Genomic DNA, 21154 nt, shown 5'->3' on the forward strand with positions numbered 1-21154 from the left:
CGACTCACACATACACAGGATTAAGGCGCAATCAGCGCACCAATATAAAAACTGTGAAAACACACTTATTCTGCGAAGTATTGAGTTGCATTGCTGACACATTACCAAGCCTTATTTCCTTGTTTGGGTTCCTGTTTCTCGTCTTTGATTCTTCCAAGTCTACAATAGCCTGTTTGTGCTCGTTTCACTGTTTTACGATTTTGCCTGCCATTCTGGATTGTTTGCTGTCTTCACTTGTATTAATAAACACACTTCCTGCACTTCCAGCCATCTCCCAGCCATCTCTGACAGAATACTTCACACTCCCTGACAAAGAGAAGCACATTCACCTGTTCAGGAACAAACTAATGTTAATGGCACTAAAACAGCCACCATCAAATGGTGCAGTTGGAGTCTTGGACTCAACTCGAAAGCATTTTTTTAATGACTTGGACTTGAACACTGGGGACTCAAGACTGGACTCGGACTCCAGGTTTAGTGACTTGACTACAACACTGTTCCCTCATGCAATGAATGTCATGCTTGCGCCGGAGTGAAACAAACATAAGCCTAAACAATTCTGTTTGTAATAACATACTAGCTGTCTAAATGTACGCAATGCTCCTGTGCTGCATTCAGAATGATAAGTCAATTTTGGGGATTATCATACTTTAAAATGCTAGAGCCATACATGTCAACCTTTGGTCAATCAAACCTGTATAACCAACCTGCAAAATCCGTATATCCCTTATAAAATCCGTACAAGATACAAATTAAAATAATTTACCTAAAATTTGAATGATAATTAACAATGATATATCCCAGTTACTTTTTATTCAATATTAATAACAATAAACCTTCAGAATGAATACAAAGCTCCAATGTTTGACAAAAACACAAAGTGTTATCAGCGTAGTTACGAAGGAAATATTTCGTTGTTTGGAGACAGGTTTCACCAAGCGGCTATTATGCGCGAGACTTCATATTAGCCACAAAGTCAGGAAAATCTGTTCGTAAAATTACGTTACAATGACCAAATACAATGAAAAGTATTTTTCCAGTCTCACCTGTGAAAGGTAATCCCATGTGATCTCGTTTGGACGGTAAACCTGTTGGTACAGTTAAACGCAGCACATGAATGAGGCATCTTTATTCTCGGCTACTGTCTAGATGCTATACGAGAGACGGTTGAAGAATCTCCACTTTGCCACATCCAATATGGCGGCGAGGATGACGTATGATTCTACGCAGAAGGCAGCGTCTATGTTTATATGTCTATGACTTCACGGTTGGTGGGATTCTCGCAATGCGGTGTGCGCATGATCAAAAGTGGAACAGGGTCTCGCTACCACAAGATAACACGCGATTTCATAAGACTCTTTACTGGCTGGCTGTGGTGTACAGTACGTTTGTAAATGTTATGCGCTCTTTTATCATCGTGGGAATTGATTATAGCTCTAAATAAATATTGAAGTTTTTTTAAAGAATCCGTATAACTTTATTTATACGCCCGTATACTACGTTTATTGAATCAAATCCATATAAAATACGGACATTCCGTATAGGTTGACATGTATGTAGAGCTTTACTTGCAGCTGAGGTACTGTATATGCAAAAGGGAAAACTACATTATATGGTCAAACATTTGTGGACACTTGACCATCTGCCCTTGGTGAACATCCCATTCCAGATTTATTCCCTCTTTGCCGTTATAATAACCTCAACTCTTCTGGGAAGGCTTCCCACTAGAGTTTGGAGCATGGCTGGAGGGATTTGCGCTCATTCACGCACAAGAGCATTATCGAGCTCAGGCACTGATGTTGGCTGAGGAGACCTGGGGTGCAGTCAGTGTTCCAGTTCATCCCAAAGGTGTTCAGTGAGATTGAGGTCAGGGCTCTGTACAGGCCACTCGAGTTTTTTCCACTCCAACCTTGACAAACCATTTCTTTACAGACCTCGCTTTGTGCCCAGAAGCACTGTCATGCTGGAACAGGTTTGGGCCTCTTAGTTCCAGTGAAGGGAAAGTTTAACACTACAGCATACAAAGACATTGCGTGGTTTCAACTTTATGGCAACAGTTTGAGGAAGAACCAGATATGGAAGTAATGAACAGGTGTTCATATATTTTTTTGGCTATATAATGTATCTTCAATTCAGGAAGGTTTTCACAAGTATACAATGAGTGTACATAGAAGAAAATGTCAGAATTTCACCTCATACAAAGTTTTCCCAATATAGACTAAATATAGATACAGTCTCTCCCTCTGCTGAGTGAAATACCAAATCTAACAAAAAAAAAGCGTCAGCAATGCAGTAGCTCACATGGCCGTACCATGAGAAACCAGACTCGTTTATAATGACCCAAGTTGCTCTTCATGAGAACAATTAGAAAAATTTGATCTTCAAAACAAAATAATCAGAATCAAAATCCATCGAAAACCCAGTGAGGAGTAGTGATTTTCCTGAAAGTTCATTAATCGGCCTAAGTAGCAACTTGTTAATGAGAAATCATAAAACCAGGGAGTAACTTTTGTGCTGACTGATTAGATCTTCCAAACAAAACAGTCAGAATCAAAATCCACTGAAAACTCAGGGAAGAGTAGCGATTTTCGTGAACTGTGGACAGACGGACGCCGCATGATGGAAACAGCTCATCACCCTACGGCCAGTCAGCGAATTAAAAAAAAAAAACGCGGGCAAGTAAAAAGTGTCAATTTGATTCTCTGCTAATTTCTTGAGAGCTAAAAGATCTGTTTATAAATAAGCTATACATCAGCAGTTATTTCATTATAGGAAAGTGTGTGCACACACACACACACACACACACTTGCTCCATATTGAGGACTGAAATAGGTTTGGTTTTTGGTGTTTTTTTTTTAAACCAGCAGAGTTATGACATCTTATCTGGTCCTCACTTCTTCAGAGGGCTGTTTGAGAGTTAAGACTTAATTTTTGAGTTCAGAATTAGGTTTAGGTTAGGGTTAGATATTTAGTTGTGATGGTTAAGGGGCAAGGGAATGCATGACATCAATTCCTTAGGAAGTTTGTATTTAATGTGTCAAATGTTATTGAAATTGCTGTTTTACTGTTTACAGTTTAATGAACACTTGTTACTCAGTTAATTGAGGATTACTTATTTTTGGCATCTTTCCTTATATTTTTTCTATTGTTGCATCTAATCTTATGTCTTGAATATAATTTGAGACAGTACAAAAGTATAAGCCTGTGGCTTCTTTTTGAATACTGTCTCACCATTAGAGATGCATTACATTTGAATTACATTTAATTTTAATTAAAATTACTGATTCATTGATTAATATTAGAAATTATAGATATGTGAAGGCAGCCATAGAAAGTAATGGCTACCCTTTATGTTCTTCAAGTATTGCTCAATTTTGCACAATTAAAGTTATAATTTTTTGTTTACATATTAAAATATTGCACATATTTGTATGATATTAATTATGACTGTATTAAAAATGTAATGGACTTTATTTAAAAGAGAAACATTGTAAAGATGAACATTGTAATGGTTTGGGTGGACTCAATTCCCATGATGCATTTATGTACGTCACTTCCTGTGAAATGTTTTGTTGGTGCCTAATGAATGAAGGAGCTCTTAGGTGAGCACAAAGAAAGGCTACTTGTTTGATGTGCTGGAAGTTCTCTAGTGTCTTGTGCTTAAGTATTGCAAGTTTGATGTCCTCTCATGCTCACAAGTCAAGTTTGATATCATCTTTTATGCTTAACAACAACTTGTAACCCTCTTAGTCTACAAGCCGGCAAAAGTGGTATGTTGCCTTTTGTTTATTTGTTATTTTAATAAGATTTAAGCTCATGTTTGTGTTTATGAATGTATGATTGACTGTGTTATGTTTGTCCTGTTTGTGTAGTTCTACGGTGTTTGTACAATAAAGAAAACCATCAGTATTAAGAACCTGGGCCTTGGATTGTGACTAAGGGCGGTATAAGATATAGGTGATATATATATTATTGTAAATTTTGTGAATTATGCCTTAGATATCATGGTAATGTGTAAATAATGTAATGTATCTACATTGGTTGTAAAAATTAAAATGATTCCCGAGTGTCCCCACAAAGACAGGTGTACAAGCATTTTTTTGTTCACCGGCGGCGCCTGCAGTAAACTGTCGCAACGAATTGAAAATGCCATAAGACATGTATTACACATAAAACTTCTGCACTAGCGAGCAACTGTGACAATTTGTAAACAAATAGGGCTGCTACGTTTCCTTCATTAAATATGGAAGATTTTGAGAGAATTTTGAAAGAGAAAGGAATGTGCATGTGTACGCGCGCGTGCATACGTGTGTGTGTGTGTGTGTATATATATATATATATATATATATATATATATATATATATATATATATATATAGAGAGAGAGAGAGAGAGAGAGAGAGAGAGAGAGATAGATAGATAGATGACCATGTCATGTACACACAGTGACATGAATGTCATCTTGGATATGAATGTCATGGCAATATTTGGGCTTTCAGTAATTTCTTTGAACTGTTCTTTTTCTGTGGCAGAATGATTGTACAGCATACAGCTTTAATTTAAAATAAACACTAGAATTTGGTGCACAAGTTTTAATTTTCTTTGGGTTTTCTGAAATCAACACAGGGTCAAATTTAGATATACAGGGTCAGAAATTTACATATGCTCACTTAGATTATTAACTTAGAGGTGCTGAAACTTCCAAAATGTCTCTTATCTTGCCAAGGCCGAAGTCTCTTAACTTCCTGTTAGTGATCATGATTGACTACAGCTGGTAGCTTCTCTGTGCTTTCATAAAAAGGGTTTGTTTACAGCACTCATTGGATTGACCAACACACAGTAAAATGGGAAAGTCCAAGGAGCTCAGTGCAGATCTGAGAGAGAGGATCGCAGATATACACAACTCCGGAATGTCTCTTGGAGCCATTTCTAAACAACTGCAAATTCCAAGATCAGTTCAAACAATTGTATGCAAGTTATTGTGAGGTGTAGTCACTTTGCCAAGCCACTTTACTTCAAGAAAACCCAAACTGTCACCCTCAGCTGAAAGGAAACTGGTTTGGATGGTCAGGAACAACCTGGGAACCACCATGGCACAGTCCTGCCATGACCTGGAAGCTGATGGATCACTGTCTACAGTTCAGATGACCATGGACTGAGGCTGCTATCCAAGAAATAACCCCCTGCTCCAAAATTGACACCTTCAAGCTTAACTAAAGTTTGAAGGGCTTTGGTAGAGTTTGAAGTTTTGGTAGAGTTCAATTAATTGTGTTTTTTTCTTGGCATGGACTCGACCAGCATAAGCATGGTCCATATATTTTTAATCGGGTTGAAGTCAGGACTTTTTTTAAGCTTAATATTAGCCTGCTTTATCCTCCACAACCAGCTCTGATGCGTGTTTGGGTTCATCGTCCTGTTGTAACTCCCAAGCCGTGTTCAAGTTTCTGATGGTTTATGCTGAAGAATTCTGGTCCTCCTTCTTCATTATTCCATCCACTTTGTGTAAGGAACCAGTTCTACTGGCAGCAAAACAGCCCCAGTTTTGGTAGAGTTCAATTAATTTTGTTTTTTTCTTGGCATGGACTCGACCAGCATAAGCATGGTCCATATATTTTTAATTGGGTTGAAGTCAGGACTTTTTTTAAGCTTTAACACGGCTTGGGAGTTACAACAGGACGATGAACCCAAACACGCATCAGAGCTGGTTGTGGAGGATAAAGCAGGCTAATATTAAGCTTAAAACTCTACCAAACTCTTTCTTTGTCCATGTAGCCCTTCAAACTTTGGTAAAGTTTGAAGGGCTACATGGACAAAGAAAAAGCCTTCTGGAGGAAAGCTGTATGGTCAGATGAGACAAAGATTGAGTTGTTTGGCCACAATGACCACCATGTACAGAGGAACACTGTACCAGCTGGTGGTGGTGGTAGGATCATCATGCTCTGGGGCTGTTTTGCTGCCAGTAGAACTGGTTCATTACACAAAGTGGATGGAATAATGAAGGAGGACCAGAATTCTTCAGCATAAACCATCAGAAACTTGAACACGGCTTGGGAGTTACAACAGAACGATAAACCCAAACATGCATCAGAGCTGGTTGTGGAGGATAAAGCAGGCTAATATTAAGCTTAAAAAAAGTCCTGACTTCAACCCGATTAAAAATATATGGACCGTGCTTATCCTGGTCGAGTCCATGCCAAGAAAAAAACAAAATTAATTGAACTCTACCAATTCTACCATGAAGAGTTGTGAAATATCCAACCAGAATTCTGCCAGAAGCTTGTTCATGGTAAACAAAAATGTTTGGTCAAGGTGAATTTTGCGAAGAGACATTTTACCCAAATATTAGGTGTGCTGTATGTATAATTTTCACCCTGTGTTGATTTCAGAAAACCCAAAGAAAATTAAAATGTGTACCAGATTCTAGTGTTTTTTTTTTTTAATTAAAGCTGTATGCTGTACAATCATTCTGCCACAGAAAAAGAACAGTTCAAAGAAATGACTGAAAGCCCAAATATTGCCACGACATTCATGTCACTGTATGTAAACTTCTGAACACAACTGTATATATAAAATGTGTGTGGGTTTTTTTTTACCTTCACATTTTAAGCCCTGTCGGATGAGCCCCCAAAGCATCTCACCACAGTGGTAACAAAACGTAGGTGTGCGATAAGACTGGACCACCAAAGAATGTGGGCGAAACTTGACCTCAGTCAGTGACGCAGAAGCTGGAAGGGTCAAAAAGAGCAAGAGCCTGAGATCTAAAACAAAACTGTAAACAGTGTGGGATTCAATGTGCAAGGCTATACGTGGGCATATGCATATTTGTCTGCATGTGCGCACTAACCAGCAAGTACCACCTCCACCAGGTCTCCATCATGCAGGTCGTGTTGCTCTGAGAGTCTGTGGAGGAGCTGCTCAGACGTGGGATCATGCCGGAAAAGTAACAGTTTCTCACCAAGACCTATTATACTCCAATCAGGGGCCTTAACAACCAGAGAGAAGCACAGATTACCTCAAATTCACATCAAAAAAAGCACAAATAACCATCTGGCAAAGATGGGACAGTGAAAACTCTGTGTACAAGAGTGGAATAATATACACCTTATACCACAGTGCTGTTGGAGTCTCAGTTCTTGTTCTATCATAGGTATATTAAAGTGCATATCACAGGTAAATTCTGGAGCAAGATCAATGTAATTCTCCTATTTTATATTAAACTTTGACCAAATATCTGTAACATTCTGCATTCTCTGCAATTTTTTTTTTAACCTTGCGCAATACCAGAAAAATTCAGTTGAAATCAAGCCATTTGAGGCGAATTGATCCGCCTCTGAAAAAACTTGGCATTTGGATTTCCTGCCAAACATTGATTTTCGTGACGTCGCGTGCGGGACGCCTCCCTCTGAATCCTACATCAGCGCTGGTTTGTTTATGAGAAAAATGACCTGGTGGTTTTCTGCAAATTTCTTCAACGTTATCGCGTAATTATTAAAATGGTGAACAGATGTATCGTAGGAGGGTGTAGCAACACCAATCTTGATGGGATTAGTACTCATCGTTTCTCAAAAGACCGGACAATGAGAGAGAAATGGGAGCACTTGGTCTACACAGGCTGTGCACTGAAACCGTGCAAAGCTCGCGTAGCCTGCTGGGGCTTCCGCAGGTGACGTCACGAATCTGGCTCCAGACTCCCTTGGGATTTTTCCAGACGCGTTTTGTTATTTTATTTTTTCTGCTGTAGACAGATGGATAATTGTGCAAAATTACCCTTCTGGATGAGTGTGTAAAGGGACATTCTTTCATATAAAAAAAAAATGAAATTGGTCCATGATATGCCCTTTAAAGGCATGAGGACTTGTATGGTGGACAGTGAAATTTCCTCTCAGGAGATGTTTATTTAACGTTTACCATCGGACTATCCAGCCAGCACTTTATCACAGTTAAAGGTAAAGTTCTGCCCTGGTAGAGTCGTCAAGACAGAGGAGGTTGTGCTTTCCGGTTTCTCAGTAACAAAGTGAGGTTTTTTTTTTTTTCTAACTTCAACAGAAAAGAAAAAAAAAAAGAGAGGCTTATGAGGGAACAACTGTTTGTAGTTGCTATAACAGAAGTGATGACAGGAACTAACTTGTTTTGCAGATGTTCCACAACATATAAACGGAACTATAAATTGACAATAGGAGACTTGTTCTTCAATTAATAAGAAACTTTAATCATTTGCAAATTGCTGTGGTAAAGGAACAATAAAAGATTTCAGGAAAATAATCAACTTCAGGGTCAGAATAGTACCTCATCACACCACCTTACTGTTTATTTTCCTGTAACAGTATGCCCCGTTGCTTCTTACTCTTTACTGGTTAGGACAGGGTTCTCGCTGCAAGTTTCTAGCTTTTTACCACTGTTCCAATAAATAAATATAGATAGATTCTAACTTCTTGCCTCTTACCACTGTTCTGAGAGCGCAAGTTTCTAGCTTCTTGCTTCTTACCACTGTTCCAATAAATAAATAAATAGCAAGTTTCTAGCTTCTTGCCACTGTTTCGATCGATCGATCGATAGATAGATAAATCGATAGATGCTTCTGACCACTGTTCCAATAAATAGACAGACAGAATAGCCACTTTGCTGAAGCTGGTTTCCACTGATGTGTATAAACTTATGCTAATAATCTACATCTACATTATTAAATTTGTAAAATATATAACTAATCTACAGGGTCGCAGGCAAGCTGGAGCCTATCCCAGCTGACTACGGGCGAAAGGCGGGGTACACCCTGGACAAGTCGCCAGGTCATCACAGGGCTGACACATAGACACAGACAACCATTCACACTCACATTCACACCTACGCTCAATTTAGAGTCACCAGTTAACCTAACCTGCATGTCTTTGGACTGTGGGGGAAACCGGAGCACCCGGAGGAAACCCACACGGACACGGGGAGAACATGCAAACTCCGCACAGAAAGGCCCTCGCCGGCCACGGGGCTCGAACCCGGACCTTCTTACTGTGAGGCGACAGCGCTAACCACTACACCACCGTACCGCCTAAGACAAACATATTATATTATGATTAATAATTAATAAAATTTGTATCCATTTATAAAAAAAATCTAAATCGAAATACCAGAAAAGTGTTTCCAATAGTTAATCCTAAATCTCTCAGTCGTCTCAGAGTTTTTAATGTCATCAGGCAGAGAATTGTATCACATGGCAGCTGAAAAAGCAAAAGTCCCGTGTCCTAATATACCACTCTTCCAATAACAGGTTGAAGAAAGCATTGGTAATTTGGGAACATGTGAGGTGAATCCACAGTTTGGATCCTCCGAGTGGTCAAGGTGTTGGAGAGGATTAATGGATAACATAACCCACTGTTAACCGCACTGTCAGAATGTTTAATGATTCTGCAAACTGTACGTCTAGCAAAAGCATTTCAAGTCAGCCAACATCAGCGTGTCAAATGTCTTCAAGACCACAAGGTCAAGGTCATGAAGCTGGAGGGCTTGTTATCTTTACTGTGTTTGAGATGATGTTGACAGTGTTTACACTCAGTCACAAATAAGGGAAAAAAAGAGCAACAAAGGTCCTGTGGAGTAAAACATCAGTTAATGTCCTTTCATTTTGTGAGATGAGCTTGAGACATCTCACAAAAACACTCCGCATGCTCTGCAGACACATAGCTCGCTCTACTCGATACACCCTGACACAATGCCATTCTCACACAAGGGACCGTATCAGATCAAGTCTCTAAGACTGCCGAGACATGCACACAAACATTCAGAGAAGTGAAATCAGATGGGCGAGATAAGCAGCAGGTTGAGAGCTCTGGTGCACTTCAGTCTGCTAAAACAGGAGGTTATGTAAAAGCAGGTCAGATGCTGTGTGTGCAGTGCTCTACTCCAAGTCGGCCAGAGGTGGAGATACCTACAGAGCCCTGCAAAGCAACATGACTTTAAATGTCAGAGCCTTCTTCTGCAATTTAAATTTGGAGGAAATGACTCAAAATGCAAGAGAGAGAGAGAGAGAGAGAGAGAGAGAGAGAGAGAGAGAGTGAGAGCGAGTGCTTTGCCCATGGAGGAGGTTAAACATCCTACATTCACCTGAGTCTCCCAGAATGAGGCAAAAGCAGGATAAAAATAAATAAAGTGACTATTAACAGTTTGGTGATGTCTGAGGAACCATGAGGAGGGGTGTGTGATTTTTTTTTTTTGTAAACCTTCTCATATTAGTCATGCTGTGTGGGAAATTATTATAATTACATTCTGGAAAAATGAGTGCTAAAGGAAACTTCTGGGATTTTTTTTTTAAACCTGGATTTTAATTCCAGAACTTTTATATCTCTTTTTCAGTCCAAATGTTTACTAGGGACAAAAATGCTTGAAATTGGTCCGGTACTGAGTTACCACCTCAATTCCAAAAAAAAATTGGGATGCTGTGTAAACTGTAAATAAAAACAGAATGCGATAACTTGCAAATCATGGAAACCCTAGATTTCATTGAAAATATACTATTCAAAAAAAGTAGGGGATATTTTATTTTGAGATCCAAATTTTCACATATACAAAGGGATACGAAAGCATGTTGTATAGTTCCTTACTGAGGAAGCATTTCCAAAGAAATTCATCACCCAAACACATCAATGACACTCATGATCAGCACGGGATGCTACTGATGATCAAGGGGGTCGTGCCACAAATTTGCATGACTCTGAATTGGAAGGTTAGAGCCACTCCAAAGGAAGATTTTGAAGAGAAAGCATCAGATTATCAGTGGTTGAAGTCGTTAATTAAACAGAGACCATGCGCCGTCTAACACAGGATGAGAGGTTACGTGCCCTTGGCATGCTACAGGTTGGCACAAGACAGGTCGTTGTGGCAAGAGCATTGAATGTTTCCCAGTCTGTCATCAGCAGATTATGGTCCAGACATCGTGCTACAGGGTCTGTTCAGGATAGACCACGATCCGGTCGACCAAGGGCAACAACTCAGGCTCAGGACAGATTCATCCGCACTATTGCCTTGAGAAATCGTATGGTAACAGCAAATCAGATAAGGTCTCAACTTCGAAGGGATACTGGCTTGGTAGTGAGTGGCCAGACCATCAGGAATCGACTGCACAGATTTCACTTACACGCCCGATGTCCTCATGTCATTCCCTGTTTGAGGGATCGTCACATTAGGGCCAGACTCCAATGGTGTCGTCATCATCAACGCTGGGATAATCGCCGATGGAACCACGTAATGTTCTCAGATGAGTCGAGGTTCACTGTGGACTTCCTGGACAGATGCAGGAGGGTTTGGCGCCGACGTAACGAACGTTTCCATGACGTTAACGTCATTAGACATGATCCGTATGGGGGTGGCTCTGTAATGGTGTGGGGAGGCATCACTGCTGCCGGCAGAACAGACTTGCATGTTGTTGCTGGACGTGTCACAGGGCAGTACTACCGGGACAACATCTTGGCACCCCATGTTGTGCCGTTTGCACGTCGTTATGGCCGCCGTTTCATTTTCCAAGATGACAATGCCAGATGTCATAGGGCCAGGATTGTTACAGATTACCTCCAGCAGCAGAATATCACCAGATTACCATGGCCAGCACTCAGTCCGGACCTTTCCCCCATCGAGCATGTCTGGGACATGCTTGGACAGCGGCTACGCCAACGTCAACAACCTCCTGCCAATGTCCAAGAACTTGCTGCAGCATTGCAACAGGAATGGAATAACATTCCCCAAAATGACCTGGGACGTCTCGTTAGGAGTATGCCACGCCGAGGGGGTTTTACCCGCTACTGACTCGGTTTCAAAATGGTGGTAAATTTGCTGTGTGACCCTGTGTTTGTGTTGACCCTTATTCTGGAGAATCTGTCCTTTACTGACTGTACACAGGGTTTCGAATAAATTGACAAATGTTTCCTTAATGTTTTTCTGTCATTTGTTTCCTTCCTGACCTCATGATCTGCATTTCATTCTACTTGTAAATCCAATATCCCCTACTTTTTTTGAATAGTATAGTACAAAGACAACATATCAAATGTTGAAACTGACAAATGTTATTGTTTTTTGAAAACTATATGCTCTTTTTAAATTCGATGTCAGCAACACGTTTCAGAAAAGCTGAGACGGGGCATGTTTCCTACTGTGTTGCATCACCTCTACTTTTAACAACACTCTGTAAACGTTTGGGAACTGAGGACACCAAGTGCTGTAGTTTTGAAAGAGAAATGTTGTCCCATTCTTGCCTGATATACAATTTCAGTTGCTCAACAGTTCAGGGTCTCCTTTGTCATATTTTGCATTTCATAATGCGCCAAATGTTTTAAATGGGAGACAGGTCTGGACTGCAGGCAGGCCAGTTTAGGACCTGGACTCTTGCTCCGGAGCCATGCAGTTTTATGTGCAGAAAGCAGTTTGGCATTGTCTTGCTGAAAAAAAGAAAGGGTTCAAAGAGTCTTTATAAGTGTCTGACAACATGGAAAGTACCCCTACAGAGATGCACCTGTGTATCATATCATGGAAATCTTACTTAAGTCTTACTCTGGAATCTCATGGGAGTTGGCTTGTTGCTGAAAGACAACAGTGAAAGAATGGAATCATGTTCCAGAGTTGGACTGTAGCACTGTAATTTACTGCTATCTATACATTTAAAACAAATAATGGTTTGTGTTTGCACATTTTTTAACCGTGGCAAGAAAATGAGTCGCTGCACTTGTCTAGGTTACAGACTACCTTTTGGGGACAAGTTGTGGCTAGTTGTGCTAGGATGGAAGTAAACAACACCCATGTCCATACACTGCCCCCTACAGACCATCATGTTTGAGGTGACCATTTTAACCGGGATAACTCCTGCCAGTCAGAACGGAGAAGAAATACGACACCAAAACAGCTTTTCTTGAGGAAAACTGCTGTTCCAAGAGTGGACATAGTGGAGGTAAAGTTAGCTAATGTTACTTGGTTGGCATTACATCAGTACACGTGAATGCATGGCAGGATCATAGACATATAAACATAGACACCGCCTTCTGCGTAGAATCATACGTCATCCTCGCCACCATATTGGATGTGGCAAAGTGGAGATTCTTCAGCCGTCTCTGGTATAGCGTCTAGACAGTAGCCGAGAATAAAGATGCCTCATTCATGTGCTGTGTTTAACTGTACCAACAGGTTTACCGTCCAAACGAGATCACATGGGATTACCTTTCACAGGTGAGACTGGAAAAATACTTTTCATTGTATTTGGTCATTATAACGTAATTTTACGAACAGATTTTTCTGACTTTGTGGCTAATGCGAAGTCTCGCGCATAATTATTATTATGCGCTTTGTAATTACGCTAATTGTTGTTAGTTGCTTAGCTAACTTTTCACATACTATGTAGGTTTCCCAAAAATAAAGCCATGAAAAAGCAGTGGGAGACAGCTGTGCGACGGGAAGGGTTTTCTGCTACTCCGTCATCCATGCTCTGCAGTGAACACTTCAGAACGGAGGATTTTGACAGAACAGGTCAGACAGTCAGGATCAGAGAGCTGATCCTTCAGTCTTCGGTTTCCCAGCTCATCTCCACCGGGGAGGTGTATAGTTATAAGCAGTGAGAATTAGATAATACAGTGGCACACTATGATGAACGTTTTTGAACGTATGATGAATGTTTTTAACCTTTCTGAATGTGAAGGAATTAGTGATGTATTTTGTTTTGGTATGACGTTAGAACCTGGCCGAACTCAGTTTGGCGGTCATTCAGAATATTGACAGGTATTTCGCACACTATTTATAACCATCACATTAAAAGTTATATATGTTGTTTTGATGCCTGTTTGTTTCCCAAATATATACGTGTGTGTCTTAATGGGTGAATAAAAGGCATCGAGGTAAACATTATTGTAGAAAGGGGCTTTATGAAGTTCAGTCCATTTACTTGCATTGGTTTACGGGGAAGATTTGCCACATCCAATATGGCGGACACTCTGGCGTATCCCAGCAACGGGCCACCAGCTCAATGCGGCGTCTATGTTTATATGTCTATGGGCAGGATAATGTCAAAAGGCATTCACTCAATAAGCCAGTTGTATGTACAAATGATCTATTGAGTCATGACCAATTATACAATACTTTACAGTACCAGCCGAAAGTTTGGACACACCTAATTCAATGTTTTTCTTTATTTTTATTAATTAAGAGACACTCCATGTCTTAAAGTAACAATGGATGTCATTTCTCTTTACTTAGTTGAGCGGTTCTTGACATAATATATTACTACACGGTAGACATTACTACAGTTGTGGAATAGAGCCGTTTATTATTATCATCAACTATTTGATCTAAAACACATTAAGAAGGCAAGAAATTGCACTAATTAACTTTTGACGAGGCACACCTGTTAATTAAAACGCATTCCAGGTGACTCTCTCATGAAGCTGGTTAAGATAAAGCCAATAGTGTGCAAAGCATCATCAAGGTAAACACTGGCTACTTTTCAAGAATATAAAACATGAAACGTATTTTGTTTACCACATAATTCCATATATGTTCCAGATGTTATTTCATAGTTTTGAAGCCGTGGCTTCAAGGTTAGAGAAGCAGCTTTGGGACTAAAAAGTCACCGGTTCGATTCCCTGGACCAGCAGGAATGGCTGAAGTGCCTTTGAGCAAGGCACCTGACCCCCACTTGCTCCCTGGGCGCTGTAGTATAGCTGCCCCCTGCTCTGGGTATGTTTGCGTGCTCACGTGTGCATTTATTCACTGCTTCAGATGAATTAAATGCAGAGGAGGAATTTCACTGTGCTTGAGTGTACATGTGACAAAAATAAAAGCTTATTCTTCTTCAGTACTGTTCTACAACGTAGAAAACAGTCCAAATACAGAAAAACCTATGAATGAGTTGGGGTGTACAAACTTTTAACTGGCACTCTAGAGGTTCCTGGGAAAAATTAATGTGCTGTAGCAAACCCTTTAAAAAAAATAACCAATGTCCTAATCACTTAATACAGTAATTATGATTTATTATAAGCAATACTGTAAATCCTTTCATCTATACTGTAAATCCTTTCATCTATTTCACATTGCTGACCATTTCAATGACAGCAGAGACACCAGGAACCTGTGGCGGGGGATTCAGACCATCACAGACTACAAGCCCTCGCCACAGACCTGTGACAACTCCATGTCTCTGCTGAATCAGTTGAATGACTTCTTCGCTCGCTTTGAGGCAGACAACAGCACCACAGCACAGAAGACCCCACCACCTCCTGGCGACCAGGTGATGACGCTGTCCCCAGACAGCATGAGGAGAGCTCTCAGGATGACAAATGCGCGAAAAGCCCTGGGTCCTGGTAACATTCCTGGTCGTGTCCTGAGAGACTGTGCTGAGGAGCTCACAGATGTCTTTACAGACATCAACATCTCATTGAGCCAGGCTGTTGTCCCCACGTGCCTCAAAACCACCACCATCATCCCGGTCCCGAAGAAGCCGTCTCCCTCCTGCTTCAATGACTACCACCCTGTCGCACTCACTCCCATCCTCATGAAGTGCTTCGAGCGGCTAGTCATGAGGCATATCAAGTCTGCCATCCCCCCCCGCCCTGGATCCTTTCCAGTTTGCATATCAGTCCAACCGTTCGACCGATGATGCCATCTCCACTGCCCTCCACTCAGCCCTCACCCACCTGGAGACAAAAGACTCGTATGTCAGAATGCTGTTCACAGACTTTAGCTCAGCATTCAACACAATCATTCCTCAGCAGCTCATTCATAAACTGGACCAGCTGGGACTCAACACCTCCCTGTGCAACTGGCTGCTGGACTTCCTGACAGGGAGACCACAGACTGTACGGGTCGGCAGCAACTCCTCCAGCACCATCACACTGAACACGGGGGCCCCCCAAGGATGTGTGCTAAGCCCCCTCCTCTTCACTCTGCTGACCCACGACTCCACACCAACATCCAGCTCAAATCTCTTCAATAAGTTTGCGGATGACACGACTGTGGTGGGTCTCATCAACAATGGCGATGAGACAATCTACAGGAGTGAGGTGAGCCGCTTGGCCATGTGGTGCAAGGACAACAATCTCCGCCTGAACGTGGAGAAGACGAAGGAGATTGTTGTGGACTTCAGGAGAGAGCACACCCAGCATGCTCCACTATCTATCGACAGTGCTGCAGTGGAGAGGGTGAGCAGCACCAAGTTTCTGGGTATGCACATCTCTGAAGACCTGTCCTGGAGCAACAACACTGCATCACTGGCCAAAAAAGCCCAACAGCGTCTGTACTTCCTCCGCAAACTGAGGAGAGCAAGAGCCCCGGCCCCCATCATGCACACTTTCTACAGAGGCACCATCGAGAACATCCTGACCAGCTGCATCACCGTGTGGTACGGCGCCTGCACAGTGTCCTGCTGCAAGTCTCTGCAGCGCATCGTGAGAGCAGCTGAGAGGATCATTGGTGTCTCTCTCCCTTCTCTAATGGGTATTTATAACTCCCGCCTCACCCGCAAAGCCATCAGGATTGCAGGTAACCCCACCCACCCATCTCACAGCCTCTTCAGCCTGCTGCCGTCGGGGAGGCGACTGCGGAGTCTCCGGGCCAAAACCAGCAGGCTCAAGAACAGCTTCTTTCACCAGGCAGTCAGGAGGCTCAACTCCCTCCCTGTTCTGCCCCCCCCTGCCCCCTGCCACAGATTCTGCTCGCACACCCCCTGCCCCCCCCTTCAGCATCTGACATGTCATCCTCACAGTTTCCCCCCCCAACACACACACATCTATCTCATCGTTCATTAACACACTGAACTCAGGGACCGCACATCTCACTTTACCTTGCTCATTTGCACTATTCCACACTACCTCATCTTAACAGCTGCTAGTTTGTTTATACTGCTTATTTCATGTTTACCTGCTATACCTCAAGTGCCCTTGACTGTTTTGGTTATTTGAACCAATTTGTGTGTGTGTGTGTGTGTGTGTGTGTGTATATATATATATATATATATATATATATATATATATTGTTTAGTCTACGTCTAGTTCATATCTAGAGTGTTTATACTGTTTATATTGTCTGAGTGTTTAGTCTGTGTGTAGTTCTTATCTAGTGTTTACACTGTTTATATTGTCTGAGTGTTTAGTCTGTCTTGTTCTTATCTAGTGTTTATACTGTTTATTTATACTATTTATATTGTTTGAGTGTTATCTAGTTCCTATCTAGAGTGTTTATACTGTTTATATTGGGGTGTTTTTTAATTATTCTATTTTTTATTTATTGCATTGCCTGTTTGCACCGTGGGTCAGAGAGGACTGAAATTTCATCTGTGCTGTATGTCGAGCATGTATAGCATATTTGACAATAAAGTTGACTTGACTATGTCAAAGTGAGAGTGGCTATTAATCTTACAAGCCATACCTCGAACATATAGAGTCTGGTATGTTTCCCCAGTTTGTTTGTTTATACACCATATGAACAAAATTATGTGGACACCTGACCATCACAACCATGTTCTTATTAAACATGCCTTTGCATAACCAAGGGCATTAATATGGATTTAGTCCCCTGTTTATTCTCATTGCAAAGCTCCCGCGCGCAAAGTGCACAGACTGAGGCTCCATACTTAAGAGAATATGTAATGCATCAACTTGATTTTTGATGGATTTTGCGGCTATATGATGTCCGTACAAACGACATCCATGTACCACATCAACGACCATATCGCAGGGTACCATATCATAAGTGCATGGCAATGTATCTCAAACCTGAAATTTGTATCTTTATTTAAATAAGGTAGATGGGTTTTTATCCAGCACTTCTTTTTAATTTGCTTTTTGAAAAATAGCATAGGATTATTTACTAACACATTTTGCACTCATCGGGAGCACCGCAGTTCCTAAATATATATTTAGCAATTATTCCACGAAATCGAGTTGCACATGAGGTGAAAACCAACAAGGCGCGTAGCACAGAGTTGGCTACAAGCCATATACAACAAGATTGAGTGGAATAACTGTTTTATACTATCCACATTCATTGGATTTTGAGAAACAGAGCAATTTTTTCTTCACACAAAACTTTCGACAAAATCATTTCCGCTTAGGAGGACTTCTTAAAAAGCTATCAGTGGTTGCACAAATTGACTTTAGTGTTGTTGTTTTTTTTTGTAGAAAGTGTTGAGGTATAGAATAGCTTTAGACATTTATTTAATTCTTCCTTGGACGTTTCAGTTCTATAATTTTCAAACTTCTTTGAGCTTTTGAACCAGTCTCAAAAATTTCAATGCTTAAAGATGAAACATGTAAACAAACCGCCAAAAATGACAGGAGCAACTTGTGAAAAATGCGATAATAATAAGTCTTGGAAAAAAAAAAAGATACATTCTTAAATAAGGTTTATTTTATATTTATATTTTTATATTTATATTTTATTGCTTTTTTTTGTATTTTTGGAGTTTTGTTTTTGAGTAGAGTTTTTATTTCGTCCTCGGTTGGTTCAGCAACACGCTCCACCATTTTGTTTTTCTCTACTCACGGTATATGAGCTGATAGCCTAGTAATACATAGTTTGCACATGACGTCACAGAGTCGGGGATTCCCTAGTGGCGGCCATCTTGTGGGTCAAGCTTACCGTATGGGTCACTGAGCACACATTGTAACGCGCGAGTACAAAGTCTTCAAAAGAACCCAAGCAGGCTATTTAAAGCTAGCAATGGTGCACACCTGTTGTATTCACGCTGTCATAATAGGTCAGATGATGACGTCAAGCGGAGCTTTTATGGAATTCCCACTGTACGGGAGCACGAAGGCGACCAAACAAAGAAACTCCGCATACAAAGGAGAAGTCTATGGCTTGTGAGAATCAACCGCAAGGATTATCAGCCTTCCAAACACAGCGAAGTGTGCTCCGAACATTTTATAAGTGGTAAGTTGTTTAAACAAACAATCAATTGTGTTTAAGTTTGTTTTTGGAAACCAAAACATCGTGTATCTCGCAGATGCGATTTTTTTTTTTTTTGGGGGGGGGGCATGGCGTTGGAGTGTCTGATTATAATTTCAAAGTAAATTCTGTATTAAAATTACTAAAAAAGCAAATCCGTTACAGTCCATGAAACATAGGAAGTATAAGGATGAGAAAAAAACAGTAAATCGGAAAGCTGCGCACATTTGCGCGAAGCTGCGCAGCTTTCTGATTTACTGTTTTTTTTCTCATCCTTATACTTCCTATGTTTCATGGACTGCATGATAAATATTATTTATATGCAGTGTTGACAGCTCTAAAATTCCAATGTTTACATACCTTGGCTGTAATTAGGACACAACTGTCACTTGTTTTTATATGGTGGACTTCACGGACCCAGCCACAGACAAAATAATTGTATGACTCCAGCGACTTGTATGCTTTGAGGTAGTCAAGTGTGTAGGCACTTTTAGTATTCACGAAATAGTTCACAATATCAGGGTACGATCTGGATGGCAGCCCTGCATAGTCACTTGAAAATGCATCTTTGTCCACTTCGTAGGGGTCAATTCCCCCAATCAAGGCCAGTTTGGCTGCATACCGTTGTCGTGAAATGTCGTCTAATGTATCTATATACTTCGGTTTGCTTGATTTTGCCGACATTGATCTTTATTTTAGAAAACTGACTATATAACTTCATAAATTCGTCCGAGATAACGTAGCCGGTAATGGCGATGGTCCGTTTTGTTTGATCCACAAGATGGCAGCTGGAGGGCTTTCCCCGGAATGCCGTGACGTCAGTGAAAACTATCTATAGAGCAGCCAATCAGAGCATGCAATTGCTCATATCCAGTGAATGTGGATATCATAAATATTAATAATTGCACTATTAAAGGCTTTCCACTAGATTTTGCAGTGTAGCTGTGGGAATTTATGTTCATTCAGCCACGAGAGTTCTAGTGAGGTCAGGCACTGATGTTGGATGAGGAGGCCTGGGGTGCAGTCGGCGTTCCAGTTCATCCCAAAGGTGTTCAGTGGGGTTGGGGTTGAGGTCAGGGCTCTGTGCAGAATGCACAATGTCAGGGCATTGTCCATACATATGGACATTGTGTTCAATTCTTAATGCAAGTGATGTTTAGAAAACGTGAAAATTTGTTTGACATGCACTTTTAAGAATTTTAAACAATTTATGCATGAAAGGATTAATTTTTACAGTTACTGCTTTCAACATCACCCACGACTGAGACAAGTATAGATCTTCCTTCTACCATAAAAATCAGCGAATGACGTTTTGATTTGTAGTAAAAATGTGTCGATCATGCGAGCACAGTTTTCGCTCAACATTCCCTTGGTGGCGCCAATAGTTCACCATGTTTTCTTGACCTTCTGAGTAGCATTTTGTGGCCTGTTATGCAACAAATCTGGGAAATTCGCTAATAATCTACAGTCGAGATTGTCTCCTGAGGAATTCACGAGGTTCTGTATCATTTGTAGTCAGTGCCTGAAAAATGGACCATTTTGGATTTACAGTATCTTCCCTTGGTCCAATTTCACTTGTTTGTATTTCCTGCATACAGTGGTGCTTGAAAGTTTGTGAACCCTTTAGAATGTTCTATATTTCTGCACAAACATGACTGAAAACATCATCAGATTTTCACACAAGCCATAAAAGTAGATAAAGAGAAACCAGTTAAACAAATGAGACAAAAATATTATGCTTAGTAATTTATTTATTGAGGAAAATGATCCAATATTACGTGTGTGAGTGGCAAAAGTATGTGAACCTCTAGGATTAGCAGTTAATTTGAAGGTGAAATTAGAGTCAGGTGTTTTCAGTCAATGGAATGACAATCAGGTGTGAGTGGGCACCCTGTTTTATTTAAAGAACAGGGATCTATCAAAGCCTGATCTTCACAACACATGTTTGTGGAAGTGTATCATGGCACGAACAAAGGAGATTTCTGAGGACCTCAGAAAAAGCATTGTTGATGCTCATCAGGCTGGAAAAGGTTACAAAACCATCTCTAAAGAGTTTGGACTGCACCAATCCACAGCCAGACAGATTGTGTACAAATGGAGGAAATTCAAGACCATTGTTACTCTCCCCAGGAGTGGTTGGCCAACAAAGATCACTCCAAGAGCAAGGCGTGTAATAGTTGACGAGGTCAAAAAGGACCCCAGGGTAACTTCTAAGCAACTGAAGGCCTCTCTCACATTGGCTAATGTT

General features: G+C 40.8%; 1 protein-coding gene across 1 annotated transcript in view; it reads right to left on the reverse strand.

The window, feature by feature from the left end:
* Positions 1-21154, reverse strand: part of LOC132864459 (serine/threonine-protein kinase D3-like) — a 70015-nt gene that overhangs the window by 39914 nt on the left and 8947 nt on the right. The window contains exons 3-4 of the mRNA XM_060897912.1: positions 6845-6983; positions 6594-6725 (exon numbers count right to left, since the gene is read on the reverse strand). Of these exons, the coding sequence (XP_060753895.1) occupies positions 6594-6725; positions 6845-6983 (271 nt within the window). The remainder of the gene's footprint in view (positions 1-6593; positions 6726-6844; positions 6984-21154) is intronic.

This window comes from Neoarius graeffei, chromosome 1 (genome assembly GCF_027579695.1).
Source record: "Neoarius graeffei isolate fNeoGra1 chromosome 1, fNeoGra1.pri, whole genome shotgun sequence".
Classification (NCBI taxonomy): Eukaryota; Metazoa; Chordata; class Actinopteri; order Siluriformes; family Ariidae; genus Neoarius; species Neoarius graeffei.